Source organism: Pyxicephalus adspersus, chromosome 6, assembly GCF_032062135.1.
Source record: "Pyxicephalus adspersus chromosome 6, UCB_Pads_2.0, whole genome shotgun sequence".
Classification (NCBI taxonomy): Eukaryota; Metazoa; Chordata; class Amphibia; order Anura; family Pyxicephalidae; genus Pyxicephalus; species Pyxicephalus adspersus.
In genome coordinates this window covers 56,176,044-56,189,093 of record NC_092863.1, presented here as the reverse complement: position 1 = coordinate 56,189,093, position 13,050 = coordinate 56,176,044, and the positions used below count along the sequence as shown (strand labels likewise).

General features: G+C 36.7%; 1 protein-coding gene across 1 annotated transcript; it reads left to right on the top strand.

The window, feature by feature from the left end:
• The first annotated feature begins 3,967 nt into the window (after positions 1-3,967).
• On the top strand, positions 3,968-13,044 carry HPD (4-hydroxyphenylpyruvate dioxygenase). Its single transcript, XM_072415920.1, has 14 exons — positions 3,968-4,085; positions 4,180-4,206; positions 4,749-4,811; positions 6,154-6,258; positions 6,360-6,402; positions 6,901-6,983; positions 7,972-8,061; positions 9,105-9,208; positions 9,412-9,489; positions 10,292-10,454; positions 10,635-10,706; positions 10,792-10,914; positions 12,016-12,132; positions 12,770-13,044. Exons 1-14 carry the CDS (start codon positions 4,083-4,085, stop codon positions 12,878-12,880), a joined length of 1,182 nt encoding a protein of 393 aa, XP_072272021.1. The 5' UTR covers positions 3,968-4,082; the 3' UTR covers positions 12,881-13,044.
• The last annotated feature ends 6 nt before the right edge of the window (positions 13,045-13,050 follow it).

Below are 13,050 nucleotides of genomic sequence, written 5' to 3'. Positions count from 1 at the left end.
TGTATATAGTCATTACAACTCAATATAATTGTAACCAGAGATAGCAGCTGTGGCTCAGCAATAATAGAGGTAAGAAAAAGACTGTCATATAACAAAATAACGTTATCCTGGGGGCTGCTGATGAGTAATCCTGTGGACTATTTTAGTAAATAAAGCATCTGTATTTCTCTGAGAGTCCATTTACACCTATCTGTTCCAGAGCCGGGCAAATATTTGGGCTGTTGCTATTGCACCAGATTAGTGGAACTAAACAGAAAAATAAAAAGAATCAACCATTAATCCCGCAGATCCCTCGATCGGGTGCCGCCATCTTCAGTCTCCTGCCTTCTTCTGGCTACGTCACCCGATCTTGCACTGCACAAATGTGAGATGGGGTGACATAGCTTGCTTTAAATGGGGAAAAAAGTGTTGAATCTCAATGCGCATGCCTGAGATCGGCATCTCTTTCCTCTCAATGTAGGAAAATGCCAGATTTCGTGCATGTGCAGAAAGAGCAGCTAGGAGCCTCCCAGGGTGCGTGACGTATATATTATTATTATTCTTCTTATTATTATTATTAAACAGGATTTATATAGGGCCAACATATTACGCAGCGCTGTACATTAAATAGGGATTGCAAATGACAGACTAATACAGACAGTGATACAGGGTTTGCACATGATCATGCAACAAAACTATCCCTGGAGGCTGCATTGAGCATCTGAAAAAACTCTTACAAACACTACCATTTGAAAAAGTGCATAATAAAAAAAATAAAAAATATTAATAAAACCATTTGTGTTAATAACTATTTTTGCAAGCAGTATAAATGCTTGAAAACTGCTTAGTAGTGGTTGACGGTTTCCGAATGATGCTTGCACAGGCTGCTGGACTCATTGCCCCTCTATGAAGAAGAGATGGGAGAGGACTAGCATGGGGTGCCCACTGTATTCCTATACAAGAATATAGCAAGAGTATAGCAACAGCAGTTGTTAGCAAAGAATCATGTTAGGCGATGAAAATCAGTGAGTACAGATGCATTTAGTCCATATTTTTTAGCCCGTCAGATAGACGATTGTCCCTGTAAATGGTCTTTTGTTATTGTTTCCAGTGTACACAGCGCCATTCTGTTCTATGGAGAGGGGAGGAGGAAGGACAGGCAGGCAGTAGCATGCATAGCAGTGCATGAGCATTTAGTATGAGCATGCATGTTCATCCCAGGCCAGAATCATCTGGCGTGTGTACATAGCCTAAGGCTTTATTTACCTTTTTTGGATGTACTTGTGGAGTTCACCACAATTCACAGCCACCGGTACTACTGTGTGTTTTATTCAAACATAAAACATTGCTGTTTTATTACATTAAATGGGGCCATACACATTAATGGATAAAAATGCATAAAGCAGTGCGTTGTAGTGAGGCACTGTACATCAACTCTTATAGTTAGAACATTTGACATTGCTTCCTATGCAATGTCAGGCGTTTCAGCATGTGAGGTGCCATACACCACACAGTGTAAATGAGTATATGACTCTTATGCAAATAAAATGTTTTAGCAGTCTATAGCATAAATGTAAGATTATGTCCTAAAATGAACGTACATTCCATGGATAATTATTGTGAAAAAATTGTCTTTGAACTTTGATAGATCAGAACCATTTGAATCAGATGAATCAGTGTCTGCGTGCTACAGTGGACTTACTTAGTTACAAAACACAAAGTTAATTTTAATCCTTTACCATCAAGATTTTTTAAATCTTAATATGCTTTTTTTTATTTATTTTTTGTTATGTTTGTATAAAAGTATGTGAGATGTTTTCCTAAAAACAAAGATTCTGAATGATTTCTGTTCTGCATGAGACAACACTAACCGGGATGCTACATCCCACTTTACTGTCCAATGGGAGGCATAGTGCTGATAACGCCCCCAGCTGGGGGTCATTATAGAGCAGATGTGCATGCAGATCACTCACCTTCTCCAGCATCCTCTAGTTTTCTAAAGCTTGCTCAGCTTGATAGAAGTGGCCTTTTTCCAATTGCTTGCAGGTGTTCAGATGCTTTTACTGCCATCACAAACAGCAGATGGGGGGAAAAATATTTGTGGAGCCTAAACGTCACATGAATGAAAAGTTAAAAGAAGAACTATGGATAAAATAAAAATACATCTATGATGCAAATTGTCAGTAGCATAAATAGAAGAGATTCTGTTTCTGTAACATGGTGTAATTTCACTGCAGAATGCACAGTGTTATAGTGCAAGAATGGTGCCAATGGAGTCAATGGTACATGTAGCATCTCATCCTAAGGCTGCCCATGAATTTGTTGGTAGATTGGTTCAGCTGTACACCAGCTGTAAAATTTAGTATTGTTGGTTCAATATGAACCAGCAGAGCAACTGGGGTGTTCAAGTGGCTAGCAAGGAGTTTACTGCTGGGAGCTGCCAGGGAATTACTGTTCTCACTATTTGTCTGAACAAGTTATTAGGTCCCAAATTGTGAGAGTGATGGCTGTATGGTCAGATAGACCTGCTGATTATTTTCTGTGAGATATCTATCCATCCATCCAAAAGCACTCATGGATGGATCTGCAGTGGCATACACACCCACTAAGCAGGTTCTGAAGCATGGTTTACAACAATTGCCACAGCAAAGACTTTGGGTCTGATTTGTTAAAGCTCTTCAAGGCTGAAAAGGATACACTTTCATCAGTAAAGCTGGGTGATCTAGCAAACCTGAAGTGGATCTGGTCCATGATTGAAAACATTTGCTAACAAATAGCTAATGAATTTTAGGAAACCCCTTCCAGGTTTGTTGGATCACACAGCTTCACTGATAAAAGTGTATTCTCTCCAGCCTTGGAAAAATCAGGCTCATTGAGTCACCAAGTGCAAAACAGATGAGCTGGGTACAGACACTGCAGGCTCAACAACATAGTCAAACAGATTGTGTAATCACCATGCTGCTGTTTTCTGAGCCAGTTTTTTATTTTTCTTGTATTAAGGCCCCACCTCTGGATCTGATGTTATCTCTGAATTGTGTTCTCCAAGGCTCTATTTCTCCTCCTCCCCATGTGAAAGCAGCAATTTAGGTGTTTTGATTATTTTTCTTTAGTTGTTTTTGTAGGGATCATATTTATTTTGTTGCATTAAAAAGAACCATTGGACCTAAAACCAATTTCTGTCCACTTCAAGAGATATAGGAGTTAGTAGGTTAAGAGTGAATGCAATTATTGTTCAGCATAGACTAAATTCTGTTCAGGAGGCCAGAGCTGTTTTGTCAAAGATAGAGAACAATGCGGTGACAATAGGACCGGACTTGAGTATACAGTGGTACCTTGGTATAAGTCCTTAATCCCTTCCAGATCCTTGTATTTATACCGAACAGGATTTATACCAAACACATTTTTCCCATAAGAAATAAAGGGAAAATTAATTATCCGTTCCCATAAAAAAAAAAAAATCCTATTGGTATTGGCATATTATACATGGATGGGGCTGTATAGAATCATTTAAACACCGCTTAATACTAAAAAAACATAAATACAAAAACAATTAGATGAAATAAATGAAAATGTAACCTCACTTTACCTTGCAGAGAAGAGTCAATTGCCTACTAGGATGGTGCTGAGAAGGGAGGAGAAGGAGATGTTCTGTAAGGCGTACTGACGCCCGTGGGCAGTCATGGCTTTGTCTCCAGAAAGGTAAATAAAGGTAACGCGCGGTGTTGTGACTCATTTTTACCCATACAAAGTTCTAGCACAAAGGTTGTATACCAAGCAAAGGTTGTATACTAAGCAAAATATTTAGTGTCCAAACAGGACTTATACCTAGTTGGACTTATACCGGGATACCACTGTATCACAGAAAAGCAATATCTAAGAAGATTTAGGGGTTTCTGTGAGCTGTCATTGGTAAAGTTGGTAAAGTTGAATTTCTGACATTAGGCAACAGAGACTTCATGCAGAGATAATGTTGCCTGTTACTGCACAAAATAAGGAGGAGCACCAGTGGGATGTCCTAGGTCTGAGGTCCTATATGAGATGTTTCCAGCATCACAACCCACACACATTGAATTTCCTCAACGATATTGTGCAGTATTTTCAATATGGTAAGAGTTTCCCGTTTTACATTAAACACTGTTATTTTAAATTTACAAGCTTGTGATTAATTGGAATGTGTATACTTTTGTATTGTTTTTGTAGACATCCTATACAGACAAAGGCGAAAAGGTACAGCTATGCTACATAAATACAAATCAGTTTTCTCATTTGTTTACAGTTTTTAAAGTAGTTTTATTTATTCTGTTTATAACATTCATTTTAATTTGTAGACTTTTCATTTAATTGTAATTTATTGGTGTGTGTGTGCTCATACCTTCTGTGAATGTTTTGTGTTTGTCTGATTTGAGTGTCACAATATATTCGAAAATTTTCTACAGTATCTGAATCCTTGGTGTTTATCTGTTCTCAATGAAATATTGAAATGGAATATTTTCATTTTATCATAACGTTGCCACTGGTAAGATACAGGTGGTTTTATAGATTAGATGATTTGATTCCTTATATGATTGTATTCATAGACAGTGAATAATGAATAAATGACTATGGGGTTCTTGGCAGTTAATTCTCTGGTCCTCCAGGAACTTTTCGCAAAGCAACATGAATTTAACTTTTTAAATGCTGCTTGTCAAATGTTCTGTGAATGTTTCTTTATATATGATGCTAATAATCTAAACAATACTATATAAATCTATCACTACTTCTGTGCCTAGCATGAACATGGAAGATTTCTCAGATTTCATTCCATAACACTGTGGGTGAGCAATGCAAAACAGGTAAGCGACTTCTTTGTTTTACCAGAAGATGAAAGAAATGTTTGCTATGCATGCAATGTAGTTTTATTGGAAGCCTGTGATTGGTTAGTGGAGGGGAGGATCTGATGTCTTCTACAATCTGGTTTCAATAATTATATATGCCACATCTGGTGCTTCAGCAGGAACACATTTTGATCACACGCTGGAATATTTTAGGATGTGTCACATAGGTTTCCAAGGGTCACAATGGTAATGCAAAACTAGGGACTAATGTGCTATGCTTTTTCGGACAATAAATACTTTTAATATGTAATATATACTTATAAATGGTTACGTTTTAGTTTTTTAGTTGCAAGCCTGTAGGTTGCTAGATAGATAAAGCCAACATTTCAAAGTTCTGAATATTTTGCCTCCACTCAAATGGAATGTCTCTAATGTGCATTATGTGGAACAGGACTTGATCCCCTGTAAGATTTTTGTTGGTAGTGACAAAATTATTTCCAAATCCTTTTCCGGTGAAGATGCTCATTAAAGCTCTTTTCTTTAAATAATTATATAAAAAATACCTAGGGTTCTTTTTATAAATTATTCCTCTGTCAATTGGATCAAGATTCGTTCATAATTTTTGTTTACACAGATAGCATTTCCTATTGTGACAGCTGTGCATTATTTTAGATTGGTCACTAGATGACAGAACGAGTCATTGTTTTTAATTAGAACTGAATGGACTCGCTTTGAGAAAAAACACCAAATTTTAGGCACATTGACAGGGTGATAATTTATATATATAGAGCCCTTGATATTTATAAGTTTATTACTTAGCATCCATAATAGGATTTACATTCAAGTATCCCAATGTCTGCTATGGGGATGAGCGGCACTGAGTATTATTCCAAGAACATCTACTGGGGTGGGCTGAACAATATGCATTCCACCAAGCAGGGATTATTTATTACTTTCTGTCCTAGGGGGTCCTGTGAAGATTGTGAACCCAGGCATTTATAGCAAATTTTAAAGGGAAGCTAAAGTCTTTATTATATGTTTTTTAAATATATGTTAATTGAAAGTCATAATTCTGATACTTTGATAGGCTTTTATCAATGCTTACAAGTGCTGCACAATTATATTCATTCCTATTGTTTTTTTTTAAAAACTGGAAGTCTACCATGAAAACCTACAACCCCGGTAATTTTAGACAATGCATATCTGCCAACATTGGATATTTTCCAGTAATATGAAAAAGAATCAGTAGATATCTTGTCCAGTCATCCCCTTTTGCACTCCACATGCCTGGTAGAACATATGTTTTGTTATATGACAGTTCCTCATCCAGTTTAATTATTATCTTATGTCTTTACCACAGGCTGCCTCGTTTTATTGCAATAAATTGGGGTTTGAGCCCCTGGCCTACAAAGGCCTGGAGACTGGGAGTAGGGAGCTGGTTTATCATGCTGTGAAGCAAGATAAGGTACACAAAACACAAGTCCATTGCTCTTTCCAGCTCTATTTCTAATGGACTTATATTGTAGTTGTAATATTTAATAATGTTCCTTTTATATCTTTCTGTAGATCTTATTTGTGTTTGTTTCACCGCTAACTTCTGGCAATAAAGGTACATGTGTTATCTTTTAATAATATATAGTGTTTGGCCTTCTGTATATACAAACATTGTGTTAGAGGTGACTGGTAGGTATGATCCTTAATACATCAGCATTGGTCATCTGAACTGTGATATGACTTAGGACAAACAGTTCTCATCATTAAACAAATCAGTTTTATACCAAAATCATTGTATACAGTGATTTACCACTTGGTGCCAGATACCATAGAGCACATTAAGAGGTCTTGTGTAATCCATGCCTTGACAGGTCACAGATGTTTTGGTGGCAAATGGTTTTATTGTTTTGGGTGAATGATGTTTGCTCTCTATCTCTGAGTCTGTGGTTGTAATATATAAAAAGGGTTTGAACACTCATATTACCTGCAGCACCCGCAACATGTTCAGATTTACCAGCGCCATTTGTATTTTTATAAATATAATACATATACAAGTGACAGGAGTGGCCTATTTATCAACACATTAACCCAAATTTTCATTTTACTACTACAGAGTTTGGAGCACATTTAGAGAAGCATGGAGATGGTGTAAAAGATGTTGCTTTTGAAGTTGAAGACTGTGACTTTCTGGTTCAGGTAACACTAGTTTGTACATTTTCCAGACACCTTTTTTGTATTGCACAGAACTACAAAATGATTGTTAAGAAATTATACAATGTAGCAAACTGTGTTGTTACCTACTCACACTGGGATTTAAACAAACATGCAATGCCAGTGTTGCCAGTGGAGATGACCAGAAATGGCAAAATATGTCTGTTCTGATCGCTGAAGAGTGCTTTTTGCATTTTGCAAGCATTAGTATCAATAGTACCTGCTTCTGTACTGTATGAGGGATTGTTGGCTTAAATAGCTGTATGTTCATACATTATTGTTAAAAAGTTCTAGAACTGCAACAAGCTGGTGTCCTTTATATAGCCTAGGATGCAACTGAATGCTCTTTTGTGATCATCGTTAGATTTTTGGGTTTTGCTAGGATGCTGCATGGTATCCTGTGTGCTAAAAAAAGTCAGCTGTTGGATACTACCGTGTTGTAGGCATTCCGGGATCGTTTTAATCAAAAGGGGCCCTAGGCTAAAATGAAGCTGGGAGCCCAAATGCCAACATCTCCATGTTCACTCTGCCACCTGAAGCCTTGGAGAAGGTCACAGGCTCTGGACAAATCCCCATTTTGCTCTACCATACAAACCTGTTCTAGAGGCATTAGTATTTGTGTCTGTGGCTCTCAGAGATGTGCCTTTGCTGCCACACTGTACCCATTCATGTCATTTAGGAGCGCCAAGAAAAACATGTTTTTTTCCAAGGTGATGCAGTCTGACTGATCAAAATTCTCATAGAGTACATTCTATTTATGTCCCAGCCTACCCATATTCACCAGGTAAAGGTTTTATCAGTAAACTAAACACTAAAAAAACTAAAATGTTTTAACTGAGAATTAGTTCTGAAAATAGGATTTTCTGGGGTCAGTTTAATGTTTATTTGTTTATTCTTGTTTTTTTTTTTTTCTTTTACTGAATCATTTTTATGTGTGATGGGGTAAAAAAAAACTATCTTCTTCTTTTTACAGAAAGCCAAAGAAAGGGGTGCAGTCATAGTAAAAGAGCCGTGGATTGAGGAAGACAAGTATGGAAAAGTGAAATTTGCTATCATTCAAACGGTATTAAACTTTTGTTTTACTGATCTTTTTTTATTAAAACTTTTAAGGCTATGTACACACCTCAGATGGTATTCATCTGATTATCGCTTCCAGGCTATTATCGGATAAGAATCTTGGCAGATCCAGGGATGACGAACAATTGCAATACGAGTGAAAGGGAGAGAGTGCAGCGGAGTGCCACTCACTCGTTCTCCCCTTCCCCTCTCCATAGAGCAGAACAGTGCTGTATGTACAGCACTCATTCATGCATATTTCAGTCCTTTGTCATTTGAAAGGATTGTGAAAGATCCTTTCCAACGACAAAAATCTAATGTGGGTACGTAGCCTTGGATATAATTAAAACTAAAATAAAAAAAAAATGGCCTTAGACTGTAATAAAGGCATATGACTGAGGTAGGCACATTAGATTGCAAGATCCTTTGAGGGACAGCTAGTGACATGGCTATGGACTTTGTAAAGCGCTGCATTATATGTTGACGCTATATTAATACTGTGTAATAATATTATTAGTCCCAGGTCTACAGTGATAGTAGTAAGCAAGCAGGTTAGAGGATTCTAAGCATAACAATTTATAGTTGCAATACCACTTTAGTTAACGCGTGGGGGACCTCAGCAGGGATTGAAAACTAGGTTTGGAGGGGAGCAGCACGTGCAGAGAACTGAAACCTGCAAGCATTCCTAAGCTGAAGGTAACTGTTAAATCCCGGAGAGCTGCTTACCACATTTTTATGTGTCATCAGCCCTGCCTCTCACTGTGAATCGCAGAACACACTATTGTGGAGATGAAGTGAGGGGAGGTGTTCTGTACACCTGCATGCTCTATCATTGTTATAGTTGTTATTTTGTATAAACTTTTCAGTAGTGCTAGATTGTTTGTTTTACTCTTCATTTACACGTTATGTAGGTCCCGTACCCAGAAAAGCTGGCATGTACAAGCTTGTATGAGCTGCCTGTCAGTGTTAACATAACAACACATATCTGTTCTTATGATATTTATTTGTGTATCACAAAAAAGGTGTGATTTTATTTCCCCTTTTTTTTAGTATGGAGACACAACACATACACTGGTAGAAAACCTGGACTATACAGGCATCTTCTTACCTGGATTTCAGCCTCCTCTCTTCCTGGATCCCCTGCTGCCCAAGCTGTAAGTAACATTAAAGAAACAGAAACACATATGTAGGAAGAACAAACTATCTGGAAAACATTGTTAATAAATCATTTGGTATATACTTTATGCCCACCCAAAATGAAAATGTTGTTCTTAGATGCATGTAACCTTCAAGCAATAGCTTTTCTTTCTCTCTAAATTATTCTATATATTTGATTGATCTTCTTTTCATCTTACAGGCCAAGTTGCAAACTCAATTTTATTGATCACGTCGTGGGAAATCAACCTGATAATGAAATGGTTTCAGTTGCAGACTGGTAAATATTCAGTTTTGTTGAGGAATGGATAGCTGACAACCTCATGCTGGTCACTCAGACACAGCAGATATGTCAGAGTTTGGGTGTAATTTGTATGTAGGTTTTGATGGCTGGTGGACAGCTCTAATATTTCTCAGATAATATGGAATTATCAGTGTGTGGTCACAGAGGGCAGATATTTTTACTTTGACCTATGCTACTGTGTTGTACCGACTGAATACTCAACTTCAGTCTCTTTGACGCCAGTACAGAAAGCCAATCCTGAGTAAATTGTTGGAGAGCTCTTACTAAATTTCACAGAAAACAAGAACTGCTATTGACAACTCAATCACTCCTACAGTTTTTTGGATTTATATTTTATGGATGCGAAGGATATTAGGGTAGGTATTAGTTTTCTAGCAAGTTGGAGATAGGTAACACCTCACCTAGGATCATTGAAATTGCTGAATCTACAAAGCATTGTATAAAGCACAGGAGGTAACGTGAATTGACTTGATCACTTTAGCAAAGTTGCATTGCTTCCTAAATAACCTGCTATTTAACCTTGGCCAGTATGTGATTTAAAAGTAAAGATTCACCTTACATACTTTCCTAACCCTTATAGTAAACCATGCACAGCACAGGGTCAGGTGCTTCTGATGTTGAAAGCACTTATTATCACCCTTTTACCTTAATTAACCCAATGTGTTATGAACGGTTACCTTGGGATGCAGAAACGGGGTGGGGGTTATGCTCTTCTTTTTTTCTGACTAAAATAGGTAAAGAATATTTGCATTACAATATATCCAATCTTGACATCCAGGTACCAAAAAAATCTGTTGTTTCACCGTTTTTGGTCTGTGGATGACAAACAGCTGCACACAGATTTCAGTGCACTTCGTTCTATTGTGGTCGCCAACTATGAGGAAACCATCAAGATGCCCATAAATGAGCCTGCACCAGGAAAGAGGAAATCCCAGATCCAGGTATCTCTCTTATTGTTCTGTAAACCAGTGCAGCCCACTGTTTCAGATTTGGCAGTCAAGCTTTAGCTTATAACTCAGAAGACATACTATAAATATGAAATAATATAATGAAATAAAGTAATAAATATGACAGGAAGAAATATAACAACCAGAATATTTTCAAAATGTGTTTTCCTGTAGGAGTATGTGGAATATTATGGAGGTCCTGGAGTTCAACACATTGCTCTTAACACATCGGACATTATTACTGCAGTGAGTGTCTTTCTATACCTATGCCCTGAACATGCAAAATATATAAAGAAATAAATGGCCAATAAAAAAAACATCTTTTCTACAGATTACCAACCTAAAAGAAAGGGGAATGGAATTCATGTCTGTTCCATCTACCTATTACCAAACACTGAGGGAAAATCTGAAGACAGCTAAAATACATGTTAAAGAAAATATTGATGTGTTAGAGGTTAGTACAGGCAAAAAACTAATAAAAGTCTAACTAAAAGTCTAATAAAATGTATATCCCTGTGTTTGGTGTTGTTTAGTCTCTTTCTGCTTCTTTTCTTCTCCCAATCTTTCTTCTAATCCTTTTCTAAGAAATTCACACAAATGTATATTTTTCAAGTAGGACTAACACTTTCCACTCATTTATCTAACAACATTTTTAATACATTTTATATTACATACCTTTACTGTCTTCTTTTATTTTCTGCTATTCAGAAGATGTTAACAGGTGGCCAGGGTCAAACACTAGCCGGAAACCATTCATTGTTTATTGGATTTCCACCATTGGACTAAAATTGGTAGATTTCCATTAATGTAAAAAATAATTATATTAGTAGTCAAACATCGAGGAAATGAGTTTTTTAGGAGAATTGTATTATTAAAACTTTTGGGTGTTTTATTGCACATATATACTGTCAATATTTAATTTTAAGGTGGTCACCCGGTATCTCACTGTACACAAACATGACATTTACCAACAACTATATAGTGCATAGATAAGTAGTGGTAGTGTAAATAAACACAGGGTTTACATTCCTAGACCTCTCTGCGAATTTTGAAAATGTGCTAGTTTTGGACGCCACCTTGTGGCCGCCCACTTCTTCTCGGAGACACTGAACTCTCGTTAGAAATAAAATTACTATACTTTCAGTAATGATCCGTTTTCTTTTAACAACTTAGAAAGAATTTTCCTTCGGTCTTTTTTTTATGCTTTTATGGATCCGCTGATTTGGATACAGTTTAGTCTTGAATTGTAAGTGTTAGGTTCCAAGGAAAAAATATGTGAACTTGTGAAGCCGCAGATTCAGAAGTGCAAATTTTGGGGTAATACTGTATACATTTTATTCATTACATGTCTTATTTATTAGGACACTAAAATATGAATGAAAACTGAAAGCTAAAAAGCTTTAGATGCATACATTCTTAGATCTTTGGATCCCAACTTGTGGAGTCTGTGGACCCTCTTGTAGGTTCTGGACTAAAGTATTAAGTCCTTTGTTAAAGAAAAAAAGACAAAGAAAATCTGTTTAGCAGCATCCATAACATTTCTCACACTTTTTAGGAACTGAAAATTTTGGTGGATTATGATGAAAAAGGTTATTTGCTTCAGATTTTTACAAAGCCAGTCCAAGACAGACCGACCCTATTTCTTGAAGTCATTCAGCGTTATAATCACCAGGTATGTGTAAAAACTTTGTTGGGAAATCAGTTATTGATCCTTAAATGTTTCTATACTGATAAGCAGCGTAGAATTCTAAAAAAATACTATTTTTTTTTAATTTGATAGAATAGTGAAGGGTTAGTAATAATGCCTGGTCTCTATTACTGTTATTGCCTTTATTAGAAGGATTTACTCTCTGTAATTGTTCCAATAATCCATGGATCAGGATCATCAGGAATGGGAGTGTAGGTGAATCTAGATATTTGTGCTGCAACTAGAACTGAAATAAAGTGTAAATCTAGAATAGACAACTGTTACCATGACAATGAAGAGGGAACTACCTTCACATAAAGATAGAAAAGATAAACCGGTACTCTTGCTTCCTTTTGAGAGTACAGGAGAGGATGTGAAGTTCCTTTAACAAGGTGGAAAAAAAATACTGAGAGCAGTTTTAATTCTCCCCCACACTATTTAAATTGAATTAAATTAAGTACAAGGATAAACTTTTTGCTGTGTTTTGCAACTGGCACAGCAGAATGAGGGGGCAAGAGGCACAACACCAGAATTAGTTTGATTCCAGATGTGCAATCATATAGAAAATATATTGTTGTAGGTTGTTACATGGATTGTTCACAATGCTTTTGTACCCTTGCAGGGCTTTGGAGCTGGCAATTTCAAGTCACTATTTCAAGCTATTGAACAGGATCAAGCAGCACGTGGGAACCTCACTGTCCTCACTCCAAATGGCGAGATGGAAAGTCTATAGAAAACAAACTCTAAATAAACTTACAGTAACACCTGTATAACCTGTTTTGTAGGTAATATTTTACAAATGATGTAAAACTTTTAATATTCCTTACTCAAGGACACCTCAGTGAAGTGGTTCCTATTTTTCTAGTTTACGGACATTAAAAAAAAAAATTATATATATATATA

Coding starts and splice junctions, on each gene's coding strand:
- HPD (XM_072415920.1), top strand. Junction 4,812..6,153: donor GGGTGAGCAATGCAAAACAG/GTAAGCGACTTC, acceptor TCTTTACCACAG/GCTGCCTCGTTTTATTGCAA. Junction 6,403..6,900: donor GCTAACTTCTGGCAATAAAG/GTACATGTGTTA, acceptor TTACTACTACAG/AGTTTGGAGCACATTTAGAG.